General features: G+C 44.2%; 2 protein-coding genes across 5 annotated transcripts; one reads left to right on the plus strand and one right to left on the minus strand.

The window, feature by feature from the left end:
* Positions 1–705: 705 nt before the first annotated feature.
* DCLRE1B (DNA cross-link repair 1B) lies at positions 706–6,140 on the minus strand. The gene is made up of 5 exons (XM_083745909.1): positions 6,005–6,140; positions 4,701–4,900; positions 4,445–4,610; positions 3,240–3,422; positions 706–2,073 (listed from the first exon to the last, which is right to left on the minus strand). The coding sequence occupies exons 2-5, from the start codon at positions 4,887–4,889 to the stop codon at positions 929–931; spliced, it is 1,683 nt and encodes a 560-aa protein (XP_083602035.1). The 5' UTR covers positions 4,890–4,900; positions 6,005–6,140; the 3' UTR covers positions 706–928.
* AP4B1 (adaptor related protein complex 4 subunit beta 1) lies at positions 6,117–21,346 on the plus strand. 4 transcript variants are annotated; one of them, XM_083745907.1, is made up of 11 exons: positions 6,117–6,242; positions 8,102–8,249; positions 10,052–10,276; positions 11,513–11,643; positions 12,022–12,169; positions 13,534–14,030; positions 16,240–16,323; positions 17,201–17,304; positions 18,179–18,386; positions 18,710–18,994; positions 19,597–20,925. In XM_083745907.1, the coding sequence occupies exons 2-11, from the start codon at positions 8,137–8,139 to the stop codon at positions 20,022–20,024; spliced, it is 2,223 nt and encodes a 740-aa protein (XP_083602033.1). In that variant the 5' UTR covers positions 6,117–6,242; positions 8,102–8,136; the 3' UTR covers positions 20,025–20,925. The 4 variants fall into 4 exon arrangements, with proteins under 4 accessions (XP_083602033.1, XP_083602032.1, XP_083602031.1 ...); XM_083745906.1 differs by lacking the exon at positions 6,117–6,242 and adding an exon at positions 6,281–6,408; XM_083745905.1 differs by lacking the exon at positions 6,117–6,242 and adding an exon at positions 6,869–6,985 and having other exon boundaries at positions 19,597–21,346.
* Positions 21,347–21,478: the final 132 nt, after the last annotated feature.

Here is a 21,478-nt window from a genome sequence, read left to right on the forward strand (position 1 = left end):
TACCTGAAGGAGTGTCTCCACCCCCATCGTTCTGCCTGGACACTGAGGTCCAGCACCGAGGGCCTTCTGGCGTTCCCTCATTGTGAGAAGCAAAGCTACAGGGAACCAGGCAGAGGGCCTTCTCGGTAGTGGCACCCATCCTGTGGAACGCCCTCCCACCAGATGTCAAAGAAAAAAACAACTACAGTACCAGACTTTTAGAAGACATCTGAAGGCAGCCCTGTTCAGGGAAGCTTTTAATATTTAACAGACTATTGTATTTTAATATTCTGTTGGAAGCCACCCAGAGTGGCTAGGGAAACCCAGCCAGATGGGCGGGGTATAAATAATAAATTATTATTATTATTCCTGATATTTGTAAAAACCCATGGTTTGTTGGTAAAACCCAACATGTTAACCCCCCCCAACAACCACCATAAAGCATTTATACAATATTCTGCTGTTGCCAATGGATTTGGGCTAAGGTAAAGATAGAGCACATGCTGGCTTTGATCATTATGTTGATAACCCTCAAGAATTAATAAGCAGAGCCTCAAACTTTGATGCAGAAGTTTAACACTGATTTTACCAGTGTCTCTTATGGGCAATAAAACCTTTTATATAAAGTATGAGACCACTTCCCCCAGCAGTATTGAGGAGGATACAACTGTCCTATCTTGAAATTTATATACCAACCATACACTACTGGAGTTTTGCAGTTCTCTTTTTTTTAATTCAGAAGAAAATAAACTTTACTAGAAAACAACAGTGGGTGGAATTCAAAGTAGTGTTAAGAAGATGGCTCCCATCACCGCAAGCATTTCTGCTTCTCCCTCTCTGCCCCTGCCCCACACACTGTTATGGGGGTTCTCCTCACCTCCCAGTGCCAATTTGGGGAGGGGGGGGGAAACTGAGAGAAGCCCTTTTGCATTAGCTGCTGCTAGTTCTGCTATTCCAATTGCAGATTTGCCTTCCTCGTTATTCCATTTTGTGTCTTTATCCTTTTCAAGTAGTTATCTACTTGCCAGTCGAAGTGTTGGAGAGAAAGTTGCTTTGGGATGTTGAGCGGAGATAAATCATATTCCTGAAGGAGACCTTGGGGAGCCTGTTCATCGACAGGCTGGAATGTTACATCTGCTGGAGAGGCGAACGAGTCATGTGTATCAATCTGAGCAGCATGTGATGTTGAGGGTACATGGTTCTCCAAGGCCAGATTCCCCATACATTCACTGCCTACAGAGGAACAAAGCATTCTTTCTGCATCCCTTTCAAACCAGGACAATGTATTTGTGTGTTTCAATGTCACAGTTGCCTGGCATTTTTGACACTGATTGACACCACTGCCCTTCAGCTGAAGTTTGGAAGATGTCGTAGATTCAGACGTTATTGCTCTCTGGCTCTCAAGATTTTCTTGTTTTGCCGTTATGTCTTTTTGCTCCTCCTCAACACAACCAGAGCAAAGCAGAGATTTCTCCATGGGCTCTGGGCTGCTTTGCTGGGAAACCTCTGCATCACAGCCATTTTCACTCTCACTGCTACATATTTCTGGGGGGTCAAAGCAAACCCCTTTGGGTACATGGTGAGAGATACTCAGTTTCAGCTGTTTGGAGGGCCTTTCCCACTTACTGTTTCCTTGCTGCATGAATATTTTCACTGATTCGGGGACTTTGGACTCCAGTGGTGTGCAGTTTTTAGCTGTCAAGTATTGTTGGAAATACATCTGACATTCTTCTTTCTTTATCACCGGGATTATAGAGCAGGGCTTTAGCCAAGCTACAAATTCCAGCAACTCTTGGAAAGATGAGTGGTCTGAGTAGGGAACAACGTGGATGTCAGGGTGCTGGAACTTCAGCGGCCGGCTGGTAGGGAGAACAGCTATGGTCGGATGGCTCTGGTTCCAGCAATTCATATTTGCTTGGCGGATTTCTGAAAAATCCACAGCATGAATCCTACCCATTCCTTCCTCAGAGGTGAACACATCCTCCATCTCCAGCAGTTTCATAAGTTCCAGTTTCTGGGGACTTACCACAATCCAGGTGCCAAATTCCTTGGCTAGTTCCACCAACAGCGACTCTTTTCCTAAACTATAAGTACCTAGAAGAGGACAAAGAACTGTAAGCATTTCAAAGGCCAGACGGCATGAGGCACAGTGAAGTTTATTCAGCAGCTAATAGTACCTTAATCTCAGGGCTTCTAATACAGCAGCAGCTTAGCTGTTACTCTGGAGTTCAAGGCTATGTATACACCATATCTTTAAAGCACATTCTGAACACAATATTTTCCTCAAGAATTCTAGGCACTATTGTTTACCCCTCAGAGAATAATCATTCCTAGCAACCCTTAAACTACAGTGCCCAGAATTCTTTGGGAATGTATGTGGATGCGAATGGGATCTGTTCCGGAGTGCTGTTCGCATCCTGAGCAGAACACAACCTGCATCCGCGTGTGCTGCAATTTGCCGCTTCTGCACATGATGTCATTTTGAGTGTCTGCGCATGCGGCAAAACCCAGAAGTAACACATTCCGTTACTTCCGGGTCGCCGCGGAGCGCAACCTGAAAATGCTCAACCCGAAGCGACTTTAACCCGAGGCATGACTGTATAGTGTGTACATTTTCCAAGTAATTCTAGCCTGTCCCCAGGTGAGTGCCTGCCCTAGTGATTAATGATCCTTGCGCTACTAAACTCAGCTATGAATTTATCATCCAGATTTTATGGATTCACATCCTTCAGAGTAATTCATTGTACAGGATCTATTTTCCCATATGAATTTGGGGGAAATGTGCTTGTAAACCTCATTTGAAAAAGGTAAGATTTCTTTAATGCCCTAAGATTAAGGATTCCCAAACTGTGGCCCAAGGACCACCAGCAGTCCACAAATCCAGGTGGTCTGTGGTATGTCTGTAAAAATGAAAAATCTTTAATTGGTTCATAAAGACCCTCAGCAAATTTCAAGTGGTCTGTGGGGGAGAAAGTTTAGAAACCGCTGCATGAGGTCCATACTTGTATTCCTTTCTGAACAGCCATTGAAAATTCCAGTGTGTTAGCCACCCTGTTCTTCTATTTTCTATTCAGTAGTTTTGAAACCGTGCCTTAACCAACATAGGGATGGAGAACCTGTTCCTGGACTCCAGCTCCCATCAGCCCCAGCTAGCATGGCCAAAGATCAGGGATGCGAATTATAGTTAAGCAACACCTGGAAGGCCTTGAGTTCCTCACCCAGTTTAAGAAACGTCTTCCAAACCTATTAGGACTGCTTACCAATCTTAACCTGGTGATGGGGGTGGGCTCTGATCACCTCTTTGATCTGTTCAGTGGCCTTTTGCCGGGATGGTATGACAATATCGGGGTGGCAGTTGGTATTGTCCAGGTAGAGGCTGCTGATAAGCTTTGAGTTCTTCAGAGCTGGTTCCTGTTGCAGGCTGGGAGTGTAGCGGAAATCACCTGGTGAGACACGGATGTTACATACCCATCAGGGGAAAGCCACTTGAAGGGTTAAAATGGAAATTACGGTTAAAGTTCCAAAGGACTAAGCTAAGGACAAAGCCAGCTTCTTTGGTTACTGTGGAAGACATTGCTGCAGCAGAGTTTATTATTAACTGTTTCTGTACAAATTTCAAGTCTAAAATTATTGCTTTGTTCCCCCTTGTGAAACAACCAGAGTGGAAACCCAACCAGATAGGTGGGGTATAAAAAAGAAAATAATAGTAATTATTATTAACCATGTGTGGCTAGTAGGCCTGGGCAATATATCAATATAGAGGAGGAGCAGGCAGAGACAGAGCAGCAGCTGGATGACACGTTGTCACTAGAAAGCATTCCAGACCCACCATCTTCCAGAACCCGGTGGTCCTTAAAAGTAGGAGAGCAAAGAGCTCAAAGACAGAGGGCACTTAGCAACACCTGTAGAGGTGGTGATGATGATGAATGAGGAAGTGGGAGAGAAGGGGGTGGTGGAGATTCACTCAGAACAACCCCATTATCCACAAGGCTGGGTTCTATAGCCTCTCTCTGTAAAGTTTGAAATTAAAAAGGGCTGTAAGAAACTTTCTCCCTCATCTGCCTCTGAGCTGCGACTTGCCACAAACCACTGTTGTAAATCTATACTGTCTTGCTCTTCCTCTTCCCTGGAAGGGTCAGGATGGGAGGCTGTCTCCACCACTCCTCCTCTTCTGTCCAGCCTCCGACTTCTCAACAGACTAACATGGCTACCGGTCCCAGAATATGGAAGGCACATGAGACCAGCACCTTGCTGAAACTAAGGTCTGCTTGCTACCTAGCTGGAAACCATGTTTTTGTTCCATGTTCCATGTTCTATCTATCTCTCTGTGTGTATTTCATATCTATATAAGCAAGTAATTTTAAAAATAACATCTGGAAATAGGCAAGGTGTTTGTGCTGAGAAACAAATTAAAGAGGTAGCAAAAAGCACAGAGGAAAATGTTAGATGTCTCTCATCAACATACCTGTGTAAAGGATGACACCAAAGTAACCTTCAAAAAGGAACATGACAGATCCAGGACAGTGGTTAGCATCTATCAGGGTCACAGTCATAGTCTCTCTCTGCATCTCATCTAAGGCCAGGACATGGCTGTCTCCAACTTCCAGAGGGTGGATCCATTTTTCAGCCACCTAAAAACAGAATGAAGGCATGGCAGAGTCAACTGTAGGCATCCCCTGTTAAAGTGGTGGAAGATCGCACACGTGTGTGTAAAGATCTACCTTCAGTCTAAGATGCAGAATTCGACCAGTAACCGGAGAACAATAAATAGGTCGGTTCCACGTGCTGGAAAGCCCCACTGTATGGTCACTGTGCATGTGAGAAAGAAAGAACAAACGAGCCCTCCCAGCTTTTCTGATATTCCAAAAATCCACCGCAATGGGTGTGCCTGCGATGAGAGTTCCGTTCATCAGTCCAGCTCCTGTTAAAAGAAAGGGGGAAATTCTGAATACCAAAAACAAACAAACAACCACCTCAGAAAAGTCAAGGGTGGATGGGGGCATCAATAAAACTACTAATGGCCATAGAATTGGATCAACAAGAAATAAAATCTGAGATACATGTTTTAACAGGAATATAAAGATTCACAAATAAAGAGATAAAAGGAGAGACAGGGGTTGGAATAGTGGTGCTTACACCTGATCCTTAAATGTATTCAGAAGTCCTACTAAATTTTAGCAGCTGGTAATTACTTAATTTTCTAAATTCAGGGAAAGTGAAGGCGTAGTTTTATCACTGCCTTCTTCAAGGCCTCTCTCACAAGTAGGCATTCATCAACTGCCCCAGACAGGTGTGCTCCCTCTGCTAGTTTTTATCAGCCACGAGGGGCAAAAGGGCAAGGGGCCAAGTGGTTGCTCGGAACAAACCAAGCATCTTGTTCACATCCTCAAGCGTTACCAACTAAAACTCATCCAACGCAACAGGATGCAAATGAGTCACAAACAGCTACCTTTGGTAGCTACCACATCCTTCAGGCCAGACTGTGAGAATGAGAAAGGTTGGGGAGAGGACTGACAAATAAGATTATAAGAATATGAGCTCCATAGGATAGAACTTTGATACAAACTAGTATGACGGCCTAACAATTTGGATTGAGAAGCAACAGCAGGTAAGATGAGGAAGCAGGATAGTTGCAAGGGGGACTCTAAAATTACAGGTAGGAACTGTACAAAGTGATTGTACAAAGGACACCTACTACCCTTTGGAACTCCCTGCCTAGTGATACCAGGCAGGCACCTTCACTGTACTCTTTTCAGCGCCTGTTAAGCCTACCTGGCTGCTAAGAAAGTTTTAATTTTTTTTAGTCTCTTCTTGTAACTTTCCCAAAGTTTTAAATTATTGTTAAATCTTTGTAAACGGCTTTGAGGGTTTTGGTTTTTTACAATTAAGCAGTGCATACATTTTTATAAAATAATACACGTTTCGCATCTGGTCCCAGAAACGCTTGGCCACTTCGCTCCGGAGCTCCCGCGGTCCTGTCTCCAACCCCAAAAACCAAAAATTGTAGCGAGTAAAGGGAGCTTACTGTGCTACTTTATAGGCCTTCGGCATAGAGAGCAGGGAAAGGGAACGGGCGTCTCCCTCCCGTTGCTAAAATGCTTTGCAGTCAGCGGGTTGGACCGGAGCGCCGGTACTGGAGGGCTGCTTTCATTTTTGCTTGCAGGGAAGATCGCCAGGCTCCCCGCCGTTCGGATCTCCCTCTGCACCGTCGGATTTTCCCGCCGAAGAAATCAAAACAACTCTCCCGCTCCCAAGGCGCCAAGGTATTCGTAGAAACACAGCGCTTTCTGCGAAACGGAAACAGGACTGCGCCCCATGCTGGTGGAGACCGGCTTGCTAGGAAGCAAACGCCCCGTGTCCTACAGTTTGGGGACGCGCGCAGGAGTAGATGCGCTTTTATTACAGAGCAGCCGTTTGTTCAGCTACTCGGTGCGTAAAAGAAATCTGGCTGGGAATTCCGCTGGCTGGAGACGAACTCCCTTGGTTATTTTGGGGGACGGGTCCCCTCTGGGAGGGCAAGGAGGGAGCAGCTGCCTGTAAGGAGCAACGGAGAAATGCAGAATTTTAGTATAGCTGTGGCTTTACTATCCTTGATGGCAACAACAACAAGGGAATATGCTTCTTTCTTGAAGCGTTAGTTTCCACCCGCCTAACGCGCCCAGAGTTTAGGCATCACTGTGCCGTTCCGCTCCCATTTATTTCCTAAAGCCTAGACCAACACAGGTAGGCATTTCACAAGGGAGAAGTCTTGCTTCTTCTTTGCCTTGAGGGCACTTCCAACACAGGAGCCTTTTTCAAAACGTGAGAAGCCAGGAATCCAGCGTGGTTTAAAGTGCAAGCGAGCTTTCCTCTGCTCGGCTTCGCGCTCGTTCCCGCCGACGCTTTAACCCGGTGCTCATGGAGGCCGAAACCCGGAAGGAGTCGGGCGAGAACCAGGAAGACGCCGGCCCCTTTTGTTGGTCGGTGCGAGACTGAGCGGCCGAGGGCGGGTGAGACTCGCGCCAAGGTACGTGGGGAAATCGACCGACGACCCTGGCCGGAGCCGATGTCCCGCCCCACCTGGCGGCTGCTTGCTTCCTTCCTTCTCCTCTCCGGCAAAGCCCAGGGCCTTGCAAGTTGACTGCTGCGCTGGAACTGCTAGGCTTCCGAGCGCGGGGAAGGGCGCTAGCCCAAGGCGCACTTTACGCAAAAAAGGGTCCCGTGGCGAACTCCTGAAATCCCTAGGTAGAGCTGGGACAGACCCTCTCCTGAAAGCCTGGGGAGCCGCTGCAAATTATTGGGCGATAGAACTTGTTTTGGCTGTATGACATCTGCGGTACTTCTGAGTGCCAGTTGCAGGAGAACATTGTTTTGTTTCTTTATTATTGCATGCTGCATTTACACCCCAGCTTTCCTCCAAGGAGCTCAAGGCAGCATACACATTCTCCATTTTTTATTACATTTATATATCACCCTCCATCCGAAAATCTCAGGGAGGTTCACAAGATAAAACTACAGGGTAAAAGCACAAATAAAAAGAACAAAACCAGAACATTAACTCCCCCCAAAACACATTTAATCTTTGCATCCCTGCGAGGTAGGTTAGGCTGACAGAGCGTGACTGGCCCAAGGTCACCCAGTGAGCTTCCTGGATGAGTAGGGACTTGAACCTGGATCTGCCCAGTTCTAGTTTAGCACTCCCAACTGGCTCACGATTACTCTAACCTCTCTTCTAAGACTGATTCCCAGAATGTGGAAGGATATTTCATGGACTAGAACCTAGGAGGCCAGGGTTAAAAACCACTCAGTGAAGCTCCCTGTGTGACTTTGTCTTGTTGAGAACATAAGAGACTGCCTTCTACTGAGACAGACAATTGGTCCACCTTTCTCAGTATCATCTACATACTGAGTGGCAGCAGCTCTCCAGAGTTTCAAACAGAGTTATCTACCAGGAGATGTTGGAGATCGAATCTGGCACCATTTGCATGTGCTCTACCATTAAGCCAGAGCCCTTCCCAATAATAGGAGAGAGCTGTTGTCCTTATCTTCTGCCACCGTGACAAACAGGTTTCTGTACCAAGTTAGGCCCCTTGTTTGACCTGGCAGGGTTCTTTCTCTGTTCTTACTACAGATTTCTCCACAGTCTTTTCTCCCTAGGTGTTTAGGAGCCCATCAGAGATGCCATACTTAGGCTCAGAGGATACAGTGAAGGAGCTGAAGAGAGCACTGTCTAACCCTCATGTGCAAACTGACCGTCTCCGCTACAGGAATGTTATCCAGCGAGTGATCAGGTCTGTGGCCTGGACTGCTACTACTTGGGCATTGTAGTTGGGGCTCCCAAAATGCTGGGTCCTTTTAGTTGCTCAGATGTGTATGAACTGAGTATCTTGTGACCCTAGTAAGGCTGTTGTTGTTGTTGTTGTTGTTGCCTTATTGGTTAGTAGGCTCATGCTGACATACAATAAAGCCAATTAAAACAACCAAATGCAGACTACTAATTAAACGGAAATGGAAACGAAAGAATTGGTAGTATTAAGCAGTATTTTAAATTATTCAAAAAAAAATATTTAAATTATTCAAATAAATAAAAAATGCAGCCCCAACACAGAAATTAATCTCACCCATTGCTTGGAAACGAAACAGAAACCTGATCAGAGGGTGAAGACCTTGTACAAGGTAGCACAACTGCCTTTTTCGGTTTGTCTTCTAGTTCCCTATTCTTATCACTCTGTCATGGACTAAGTTATATTGTCCATGCTCTAAAAAACAAATAAAAATTCTGCACGTGTGTGCCTCAAAGTTCATGTGAAATATCACTGAACATAGTGATGATGAGTTATTTATTGAATTTATATACTGCACTATACTCAGAGGTCTCAGGGCGGTTCACAGAATAAAATCTAAATATAAAACCACAAAATACATAATCAAAATAAAAACAACAACCCAATAACCCCACATTTTAAAAGGACATAGGATGTCAATCAAATCAACCAAAGGCCTGGTTAAAAAGTAATGTTTTTGCCTGGCACCTAAAGGTGCGAACTTCCCTGGGGAGAGCATTCCACAAATGGGGAGCCACTGCAGAGAAGGCCTGTTCTCGTGTTGCCACTCTCCTGACCTCTCAAGGAGGAGGCACACGAAGAAGGGCCTCAGAAGATTATCTCAGGATCTGGGTAGGTTCATATGGGAAGAGGTGGTCCTTGAGGTATTGCAGTTCTGAGCTGTTTAAGGCTTTATAGGTCAAAACCAGCAGTTTGAATTGGCCCCGAAAACTAATTGGTAGGCAGTGCAGTTGGACCAGGATTGGTGTAATATGCTCAAACTGTCTTGCTGGCCACTGAATTCTGCACAAGCTGAAGTTTATGAACTTTCAGAGGCAGCCCTACATATAACGCGTTGCAGTAATCTAATCTTGAGGTTACTATACATTATATTTGCATATACTTCTTATTTTGCATAATTCTACTTCTCCTCTTCTTAAAAAGAGACAGAGATATGCACAGCCCTGAAACTCACCCCAACTACTGGAGATTCTGTTTGGGTCCCTTTCTGGCTTTTAAGATTTCATTATACGCTTTCAAACAGCATATTGACAATTTCTTCAATTTGCAGAAACTGTCCTTTAATGGATGCAGCCCTAGGCTGCAATCCTAATCACATTTACCTGGGAGTAAGCTGCAATGAATTCAGTAGGATTTATTTTTGAATAGATATGCTTAGGATTGCACTATTAGTTTGGTTATTAGTTTGCAGAGATTGAGACATGGATTGCAAATTGATTTATCGTATTAGGCCAAATGCAGGTAAACCTTTTCTGTCCTGGAATTTTACCTGCTAAACTTGCTGCTTTCTTGCGATTAAGAACTGGTTACAGTTTATTTATTGTCTGTTTCCATTCTTGTTATATCTTATTTTTTGTTGCCCTTATTGTTATATCTTAGGAGTTTAAAATAGGCTGATACTTTATGTAAACCACTTAGAAATGCTAACAATTACCGGTAAGTGGTATACAAATGTTTTAACTGATAATATTATTTATTATAATAAATACATAGATGCTGTTCTTAAATACTTTATCTCTTACTTGCAGGCATATGACCCAAGGTGTAGATGTGTCCAGTGTGTTTATGGAGATGGTCAAAGCTAGTGCCACAGTGGATATTGTTCAGAAAAAACTAGTGTACTTGTATATGTGCACATATGCTCCTGTGAAGCCTGATCTGGCTCTTTTAGCTATCAACACCCTTTGCAAAGACTGCTCAGACCCCAACCCCATGGTTAGGGGCCTCGCCTTGCGAAGCATGTGCAGTTTCAGGTAACAAAACTATAAGTGGAGTGGTGCTGCTGCTTGTTTTGGCCTTCGCTACAGGCACTTATGGGGAACAGAACTTGTTTCATTCAGGAGTGGGAAATCTATTTCAACCCAATGACCATATTTCCTTCTGGGAAACTTTTCTGGGGCCACATGCCCCAGACCAGAAGCAAAACTAGGCCGAGCAATGATTGTTAATTTTACCTCTGTACATAGCTTAGTTTCAACACCCACATCCCACTTTCCTATATCCAGACAAGCAAGAAGTCTTGTCTGTGTTCAAGGGCACATTCCAGCCAGGCAGAAACACTTGAGGATGGTGCAAAGTAGGGCTGCTGAAGGGTGTGGCTGGGGAGAGTCCTTAGGTCCAGATACAGAGGCCTGGTGGCCTGGGCTTCCCCATCCCTGTGGCTTAATCACATGAGCCCTTAAGCATGACCGCTTTTAAGTTTATGAGCATAAATATGGTCCTCTCACTAGTTCTGGGGTGCAGATCCAATGCTTGATGAACGGAAAGGAAGTACATTCCCACACTGTGCTTTGTGTCATCACGAGGGAGGGGTTCTGCTGCCACAGTTCACTGCTCTGTTTGACAGGGATTAGATGCCACTTTAATTACAAGGTTTTGTTGGGCTGGTCTAGCTAAATCAGCTTTGTGGAATTGTACCGCCAGCTGCATCTTATTAAGCAACAAGAGGCTTCAGGATTATAAATGCTTACTATGCAATAAAGTGTGGAAAGAAAAGGAATTAACATGCGAAGTAGTACTTTGGGGTGACTTTCTCCCATCTGACTGAAGCCATTTTAAAGTGGTTTGTGCATAGAACAGAAGTCCATCTCCTTTTTTAAAAATGAAATCTTTTTTATTCACTACACATTTAAATTAAAACATTAGGCATAATCATCAACATTTAGGATTTCCCGAATCCTTAAGACTTCCCTCCACCCTTCCATGGTTTCCATTTTCAATCTTTTTCAACTGCATCATATATTTTCCTCTATTTTTCTTAAACTAATCCATTTTTACCTTAGTTTTTAGTACATTACAAGCGTTACCCAAATCCTGCCAAAGTTTTTAGCTGTCAGAAGTCCATTTTCTTGTCTTAGCTAACTATTGGAAGCCTGTCGCAAAGCAGCAGTGTCTGTTAATGTAATGAATGGCAGGTTGCAGAGTAACATAAAATACACAAACAAGGATTTAGGAGGAGTCAGAACATGATGGCCCTTTAATATTCCTAGGATGCCCAGCATACAGGAGTATATCCAACAGCCAATCCTGAATGGTTTGCGAGACAAAGCCTCCTATGTAAGGAGAGTCGCTGTCCTCGGATGTGCAAAGATGCAGAAACTGCAAGGGGACTGCGAAGTGGGTAAATATGCATTCTTATTTTTCAGTCTATTTAATTTTTCCCAGACTCATACAAGAATAAAAACGGGAGCATGTCATTTTGGTGCTGTAATGCAGAGACCGCAGCATGGCTGCTGTGGCATAGTTTCACTGAGCCCAAAGCCCTTGGAGGCGAGATACCACTTTAAGAATGTATTTGCCTTGCTGGTTGGAACTCTCCCTATCGCCAGACACTTGGCAGCAGTACTTTGCAAGAAGCTGGCATGTTATTGAGATGGTGGAGTTATTTTGTTAAATGTGCATGCACATAACACCACCACTGCTTGCAAGAGGCACTCTCCTAGGTAGATGAGTATTGCATTAGAGTTGGGGAAATCTCTAACTTCCATGCTTGTTACAGATGGCGCACTAGTTAATGAGCTATATAGTTTGCTTCGTGACCAGGATCCTATTGTAGTGGTGAATTGTTTGAGGGCGCTAGAGGAGATCCTGGCACACGAAGGAGGAGTTGTCATCAACAAACCCATTGCCCACCATCTTCTCAACAGGTAGGTTCTTCCCCCAAACAGTTTGTGAAGTCCATTGTGCTTTGCTTGTAGATTCACAGAAGTCAACTGCCCAGCAATAGGTGACGCTGATATGTCACTCAGCTATTGCCCTTCTCTTGCTGTGTGAAGTTGCGGAAATGTTTATGAATTGTGTTGTCGCTGTGCATTTGTGCTATTGTATGTTGTGTGTGAAGTAAGCCACCTTGTGGATCATTTAAAAAAGGGCATATGTATTTTACATAAGGGAAATGGGTGATTAAGGGAAATGGATGGTTACCTTGCAAATTCTGATTCTGCTGAATAATACTCGGTTGGCAATCCAGTTTGGGAAATGGCAGGTACAGCACTGAGAACTTGCTTGTTGTGGGTCTTGCTAGGAATGAATGATTGGATATTAGCTGAGGGGGAGAAAGCATTATTTTGAATCTATGTTTGAATCTTGGGGGGATTTTGAGATGCCATTTATAATCTGATGCTGGTAATGTAACGATAAAATAATTTTAGAATTTTCCTATGAAGGTTTTCTTCAAGCATGTGAGTCATTACTTTCTTAGGCCCTGCCCCACAGTTTCCTGCACTTAAATGTGTTGTGCAAGTATATGGGTGTGAAACTAACAAGTATCAGTATCGAAGGCTACTAAATCACTCTTACCTTTTTCTTAGTTCATCTCATGAGGGCATATAGGTATGGAATCTTAGTCTTCCATCCAATAATTTTGCCTTCTGAAAACCCAAATCTTAATATTTTGGGTTAATTATGTTATTTCTGTTAAATATTTGTGTGGTATTTTGGGGGTTTTTTATATTGCAAGAGAGTTCTCTGCAGTAGAGAAGGGGTTCTATGAATGGATTCCTTCTCCCACTCACTCTGCTAGGCAAGACCAATCAGAGTTGAACATGTGGATGACTGACCCTAACCCTAACCCTAACCCTAACCTTAACCTTAACCCTAACCCTAACCCTTGCCTTCAGTTCCTTCCTACTCAGTTCCCCCTGTTTTTTTATTAGCAGCAGTTATTTTGGTATCCACCAAACTCTTCAACCTATTTTACCCTCTCTCCTTTTCAGTTCCCTTTAGGGAAGGAAGAGTAGTTGTCACACCTGCTACAGAAAACCTCTAGTTCTAATTAAAACATAACAAGCAGATAAGTTGAGTCTCCTATTTTTGCACGCCTAAATTGTAAAGTAATGTGGAAGTGCAGAATTAGTTTTCCAGCAGGTCTCTCAGACTCTGCCTTACAAGTGGTGGGTAAAGATGCAAGTCTAGGAAATAATTGGCCGGCATATTGTGGAAGCCAAGCGAAGGTATTGCAATTAGCAATTCCAATAGCCAGTGTACTGATTTGGGTTTCTTCTCTTGGTAGGATGCCTGACCTAGACCAGTGGGGACAGAGTGAAGTACTGACTTTCCTCTTGCGCTACAATCCCCGCTCTGAAGAAGAGCTCTTTGACATCCTTAACTTGCTGGATGGATATCTCAAGAGTAGCAGCTCCAGTGTGGTGATGGCTGCCACAAAACTTTTCTTAGTGCTGGCCAGAGACTTTCCGCACGTGCAGGAAGATGTGCTGGTGAGAGTGAAGGGCCCGCTCCTGTCTGCTTGCACCTCTGAGAGTCGGGAACTCTGTTTCACTGCCTTGTGTCATGTGCGCCAGATCTTAGACAGCCTTCCCGGCCATTTCAGTAGCCACTACAAGAAGTTCTTCTGCTCATATTCAGAACCGCATTATATCAAGTGCCAGAAAATGGAGGTTTTGTGCAAGCTGGTGAACGATGAAAATGTGCCACAGATACTGGAGGAACTAAGAGATTACTGCACTGACGTGTCAGCAGAGCTTGCACAAGGGGCAATCTTTGCCATCGGTAAGTGAGCTAGCAGGATTCCTCCATGCATATAAATATTCTCTAAGACTGGGTGACAGAAGGACATATGCTTTATTTGCCAACGCCTTAGAAACTGAGAAAAAGATTAAGACCCTCAGAATAGAAATAAGTGAAACAATCTGTTCCATAGTAGTTTCATGGTTGAAGTCTTGAAGCCATGTAGTCCAAAATAACTTGCTGAGGTTTACCAGTGATTTCAGCAATGCTGCTGAAAAGACAAACATTTATTGCTTCTCTTGATAAAGTTCATCTGAGATTCTTCTAATAATACGTGGAAATGAATTCTCAACAGTATACAGGATAACATTACTCTTGTTCAATGAGAACGCAACAGCACAGCCCTGTGCATGTCTACTCAGAAGCAAGTCAGTGCTCAGTGGAGCTAGTCTGAGGACTGCCGCTTTATTTAACTTTTTAGTTCTGATCTAAGTAGTTGGGAATTTGAGGGATTAGACACAACATTCAAGTCAAGGCTCATCTTGTTGGAATTTGCCCCATTGCTAACAGCAGCATTTCTCTGGCCTGTAGGGGATGTGTTATTCTTCTGAATTTTTAAAATTCTTGGCAATAACCCAGCTTCCTCTTCCTAAGTATTTATGCCCAGAAATTCTTTGCTGAGTTTTCTGCATTTCAGTTTTATTCAATCTTCTCCCTTTCTTGCTTTTCTGTTTATGGCCAGGCTACTCTGTCCCTTCTTGGCTGCAATAGAAACCCTGCCCAGGGAGCAACCAAACTTAACGGTGGTGGGCCACCAACATCCACAGTTCTGCCACTCACGCCTGGAAAAGGGGTGGGGTAGGCAAACAATTTTATTTACCCACTGAGCTGGTGCAGCGATCAGGCCTGACTTGGGCTTGATGATGCCATTGTGTGAAAGAAGCAGGGCCAGCTCAGATACAGTGGATCCTGCACCCGCTCATTCTGCCCTGGCCCCAGAGATTAGCAGATCTGGCTAGAGGGACACCTCTGCCAATCAAACCCTCTCGCCCACATGTCCAGTGCGGTGTGGTTAAGAGTGGTAGTCTCGTAATCTGGTGAACCAGGTTCACATCTCCGCTCCTCCACATGCAGCTGCTGGGTGACCTTGGGCCAGTCACACTTCTTTGAAGTCTCGCAGCCCCACTCACCTCACAGAGTGTTTGTTGTGGGGGAGGAAGGGAAAGGAGAATGTTAGCCGCTTTGAGACTCCTTAAAGGGAGTGAAAGGCGGGATATCAAATCCAAACTCTTCTCTTCTTCTTCCAGCATAAAGGCGATTTGGATTGCAGTGTTATTCTATGAAAAACAGCTCGTTCCCATTTCTTTGAGATGGTCTCTTAACAACCTGCTTGTGCCTCTTTTATTGAATTGTTTTTCTTGTTTGTTGCGCACTCTGATCTTGGAGCTGACTCACTTGTGCTTATGTTGTTATATTTCTGTATTAAGACAGGTATTTAGAAATACCAGAACTTCTTGGTGATTCATTAAGTTAAGAAAATGCTTACGACACCCCCCGCCCCCCAAAAAAGAGTCTTTGCCTTTTTTTCTCCTAGAAATCTCCTAGAAAGGTCCAGCCCCTCTAAAGAATATACTTCCAAAATATCTACATACAAGCATTATTTTTTAGAAACATCTCATTAGCAAAAATAAAAATAAAAAAAATGAAATTAAAAATGTTCTCTCCTTGGTAAATTGATATTTGGGATATGTGAAATTATTCTATATGGTGCTACAAAAGAGTTGGAACACATTGGATCACATTCATGATAGTAGTACTGTTTTTTTCCTGTCCCCCCCTTTTATTTGTTTATTAAAGATTTTGTTGATTTACAAAAGTGATAGTAGTACTGTTGATCCATTCCAGGCAGGGAGATGGGGCTTCATTCAGTGCTAGTCTATACATGTGGCACCTGCAGGGGTACTAATGGTACTAGTTTGGGCTACTGAGTCGGAATAGCCAGCTACTTTGTTTGGGCACAGCAGTGTTCCAAGGACACTTCCCATCTTCCTGGCTGAGTACTCAAGCACCAAACTGGAAAAAATGGACAGCTTGGGTTTGAGAAAATTAATAATTTTGACTGAAGAAAGAAAGCTGCTTCTTGTTCCATCTCAACTCTCATAGAGGGAATATGTTACAGTGGTGCTACTTGGATAAAAGCTTAAGTTGAAGCTGCCTAACCAAAGCTTGGGTTGTTTTGTGGACTTTACAGGCAACATTGCAAGGACCTACACAGAGCAGTGTGTGAGGATCCTAACAGAACTCCTTGAGCTGAAGCAGGAGCATATAACTTCAGGTAACTATCTCCACCCTTCTGATTGAGATTTGGTTTCCGCCTTACCATTCGGTGGTGTACAGAACACAACTGTGCTATCTCCATTGCAGTTTCCATCACTGTACCATTCCTTCCTTGTGCCTCTTTCATGTGATCACTCTTTGCTTCCTTTTCTTCAAATTATCACGTGCTTACAGATGCTGGATAGATTAGACTTCAGCCCACATTGACCTGCTTGTAAACTGGGAAACAGTGTTTGCTGTATCTGGGTTGTGTGAAGAATTGTTTGCTTGAAACAAATACCCCAAACCATGCAGATGAAACATGAAAGTGTTCATAAAGCTGGAGCAGAATGCTATGGCCAGGATAATTTCCATATATCAGTGTTGTAGTTTTGTAAAGATTTTGTTTTTCTGGCTAAAATGTTTGTAAAAGTTAAAAATTATACACACACAAGACTCCACAAGACTGATGATGCTAAAGGTTTGGTTTCTTGCTGTCAAATGGGCCTTGCCAACTCAAGGAACTTAGGCTCCCGTTACATGTTAAAGAGATCAACAACTATGACTTTCTGTAGACATCTGAAGGCAGCCCTGTAACAGGAAGTTTTTTATGTGTTTTTATGTTCTGATGGAAGCTGCCCAGAGTGGCTGCCCAGAGTGGCTGGGGCAACCCAGTCAGATGCGTGGGGTACAAGTAATAAATTGTTGTTGTTATCTTAGTGTGTATTAATCTTGCTTGCTATGGTTTTGTGTTTAACTGTTTTATTCTGGCTTTTAATGCCGTCTGTTTTTTAAGTATTGAAATTGTTACTATTGCGAACTGCCTTGGAGGCCTCTGTTTGGGTCAAAAGCTCATATAAATTCTTCTCATAAATATTTTTCTCCCCACATTGTAGCTGTAGTTCAGGTGTTCCGGGACCTGGTGTGGTTGTGTCCACAGTGTATAGAGAATGTGTCCCAGGCTTTGGGTGGCTGCGAGGAGACCATCCAGGATGGTGAGGTAAGGGGAATGTCTTTTTGTGTCTGGCAGAGAATGGTACTGATGGAATGACTCAGTTGAGGGCCTGTTAGAGTCTTACATGAGCCACGAGAGTTGTGAAATACAACTTGGAATCTAGAATCGTCCATGAAAACCCCTTAAGAGTATGCTATTGGGAAATCCGGGTTCTAATTTCAAAACATTCTGGGATCGTATCAGCCTGCCCTCTGTCTTGTAGGAGGTCTGCACTATCTCTTCCTTGTTAGGTGAAGTGCAAATATGTGGTCTATCTGCAAAAAACAACAACTATGGCACTTCAACTTGTATTGTGCTCCAGAAATGTAAGCTGAGCTGCACCTGTCTTTTACAGGAATATTTCTATGTAACCCCTCTGCTTTTCCAATTCCGTCAAGGTAGGGCTCCTGATCGAACCCTTCTAGAGTTATGCATTGATCTGAAAGCAAAGGGCCAAAAGGGGTATCCTTCCACCTTTTGTTAAAGTGAGAAAGCAGGGAAGAAAATATTTAGCATTTGGCTAACTCAGAAGCTGTTGGCACAGCTAGGAGTGCAGGAGCAGGCAGGCAAGACAAACACATTATTGATTCAGTAGTGTGTAAACTTAAACTGGGTGAAGGGGTAACCATAGGACAGAGTTGCATTTTGCAATGTGGATACACTTTCAGAATCTTCAAATCAAAAGGGCTGCAGTATATGGGATTTGAATTACCAGGTGAGGCAGTGTCTGAACCCACTTCACTCTGCAGAGATCTGCTCAACCCACCATTCTCTGTGACAGTCTGTGAACATTTATGCCACTAGCTCTTGGTGGTATAAGTAAGGGGTTCTAAGTGAGATAGTGTGGCCCTGTCTGTGAAGTATTCTGGTTTTTTCTCAGGGCAAGCAAGCACTGATCTGGCTGCTGGGGGTACATGGAGAGAGAGTCCCCAATGCCCCCTATATTTTGGAGGATTTTGTAGAGAATGTGAAATCAGAGACCTTCTCGGTTGTGAAGCTGGAACTGCTAACAGCTTTGGTGCGGCTCTTCATAGGACGTCCAGCTGAGTGTCAGGACATGTTGGGTCGATTGCTCTATTACTGCATAGGTAAGTACAAGCCTTCCAAGATGTCTGCTGCATTATGAAATAGGCCGATGCATCTCTCGTGAGCATGCGATGTATTGAGAATTGTCTGACAAACTCTGCAGTTCTTTAAAAATTCATAGATTTCAATGTTAGACTGGTGTACGTTGAATCATTTCTTTCCTTGCTTCCCTTACTGCCAGTATCATATACCCAGAGGTGGTAAGGCTATAGAGGCAGAGGTCTATGCAGCCCTTTAGCATGGAATCGCCAGGGGCTGTGATGAATAAAAAGTCTGTGTCGTGGTGAACAATAAAAATAAAACAGCGTGTCTTTATTTCATCCAGAGGAGGAGAGAGACATGGCAGTTCGGGATCGTGCGCTCTTCTACTATCGTCTTTTGCAAGCTGGCATGGAGGAAGCGAAAGGGATCCTTTGCAGCCCTACATCTGATCACTCTCTGAGGTTCTTGGAAGGGCAGGCTGAAGGCTCTGTGAATGCGTGGGCCTCTGACTTTAACTCACTGGTGCCTATATATGGCAAAGAGCAATGGGCAGCCATGACAGCCAGCCGGGTTACTGGCCTTCCCCATGCAGATTCTCCCTCTGAAGATCCCACAACGGTGGATGAAGGTAATGGATTCACTTGCCCGTTCCTCTGGGCTTTACGCACTCTGTTTTCCTGAATGAAAACCAGGTAAAGGTAAAGGTAAAGGTACCCCTGCCCGTACGGGCCAGTCTTGACAGACTCTGGGGTTGTGCGCCCATCTCACTCAAGAGGCCAGGGGCCAGCGCTGTCCGGAGACACTTCCGGGTCACGTGGCCAGCGTGACATCGCTGCTCTGGCGAGCCAGAGCCGCACACGGAAACGCCGTTTACCTTCCCGCTGGTAAGCGGTCCCTATTTATCTGCTTGCACCCGGAGGTGCTTTCGAACTGCTAGGTTGGCAGGCGCTGGGACCAAGCAGCGGGAGCGCACCCCGCCGCAGGGATTCGAACCGCCGACCTTTCGATCGGCAAGTCCTAGGCGCTGAGGCTTTAACCCACAGCGCCACCTGCGTCCAGACCCTCCGTTGAATGATGATGCTTTAAGCATCTGACACTTCTTGCTTGATGCTGTTCTTTTGCCCTGCTCAGTATGGACTATGAAGTGTCTTACAGTTCTGATGTTCCTGCTGGGATGTAAAGTGATCTGTGTTGCCTAACTCTGGCTTTTGTTTCCTCTTTTTTTTTCAGAGCCCCTGATACCAGAAAAGGAAGAGGAGGTTCCTTCTGTCGACACCAGTTCGAGCAGCCTGATTCTCAGACCAAGCATGTGCATGACTGCCGAGCAGTTTGAGAGGACATGGCTAAACCTGGGTTTGGGCTGCCAGCAAGCGGTTCCCTGGCAGGAGACTCTGCAGCCAGACACCGTACAGGCTGCACTTCAGGTTGTCCATATCCAGACTATTGCTATGAGCAAGGCTGGTTCCCCGCTGTGGAAGGCCTACCTTGTTGCCCAGGATGATACAGGCTGCCTTTTCCTGACTGAGCTGCTACTTGAAGTGGGGGCTGCAGAGATGCAAATGTTGGTGAAGCAGAGTGAAAACAAGCCAGAGGCACTGCAGGCCTTCATCGCAGTCTTGAAGACTGTGTTGGGAACAGTGGCGGGATTGACGTCCTGATTCTTTCAGACCACTGATATGGGTCACAAATAGGATGAGACTTAAGTCTGTTTGCATATGGCATTCTTCAAATTATGCTGCAGCTCTTATGAACTGTTTGTACAGGAGAGGAATGCTTCCTCACAGGCTGAGCAAGATCCAGATGCTCATTCCCACTCCCTTATCTTGGAATATTTTGGTGGGAGCTGCTGCTTGGCTTGACACCAGAGAGGAACAAACAAGAGGGTGGGGAATGCTGGTTTTATGTTACTTTGGTTCTCGTAATGGATTTGAGTGATTTTTATTTTGAGAATCTTTTGTAAGCTGCCTTTCAGAGTGGATTGGGCCTACTTTGGATAGTTTAAAGGGGTCAGCACATTCCCAACAATGGGTTTGATGCATCAATCATCTTTAAAGTGCTGAAGGATCCTCTTTTAAGACTTCCTTTTCTCCTCATTCCCCCACCAGTCTCTACTCCCCTGAACTCTATTGACACATTAATGTTGCAGAGCCAGATGTTTCCCCAAAGGATTCAGAATTGATAGAAGGATGAGGAATATTTAATCAGAATGAAACGTGTACAGAAATGGTGCACTATGATAGGTGCGTGGTCACAGCCCTGTGGTATCGATTGTAGAACCTTCCGCAAAGGTTATGCACATTTTTTAGCGGAAAGAATTGGTGGAATCGTTTAAATGGGAAGCTTGAGTGGGAAAGAAATGGAAGGGGGAGGGGGAATCTTCAGACCAAATTTGAGGTACACACACTTTTGCACAAAAGTACAGAGGTCTAAATAGGAACATGTATCTCTGGGACGGATTATCTATTCTAAGATACGTATAGCCACTCTTGCAGTTTTATCTGCAAACTTCATGGCTATGATTTGAGCACAGTTTACACATGCCTATTAAAAAACATAAAAGGAAAAGACTAACCCACAAATGACTCTGGATAAAGCATTAAAATCTGATAATACAGTGGAACATTACTGACTACATGGTCAGGGTGTGTGTGTGTTAAAACCTGGCTGTAGGTAATGCCAGAAAATACTGAACAACAAAAGTAATAAATGACTGATGAAAAATCTTTTCTGACATGGTGGTAAAATTTATTTGGGATCTTGAAAGCCTCCTCAGACTGTGCAATCCTATACGTACCTAGGAGTAAGCCCTGTTGAACTCATTGAGGCTTACAACAGTGTAGACATGTATAGGATTGCATTGTTGTGACACAGAACAAATAGTACTAAACAGAGTTCTGCATTTGTATTTGCACTCCAAACTTTACTCATTGTAGATGGAAATTGATATATAAAATGAAACATAAATATATTGTTTAGTGTACAGTGGTACCTCAGGTTACATACGCTTCAGGTTACATACACTTCAGGTTACAGACTCCGCTAACCCAGAAATAGTGCTTCAGGTTAAGAACTTTGCTTCAGGATAAGAACAGAAATCATGCTCTGGCAGCGC

This window comes from Podarcis gaigeae, assembly GCF_964106915.1.
Source record: "Podarcis gaigeae genome assembly, chromosome: 6".
Classification (NCBI taxonomy): domain Eukaryota; kingdom Metazoa; phylum Chordata; class Lepidosauria; order Squamata; family Lacertidae; genus Podarcis; species Podarcis gaigeae.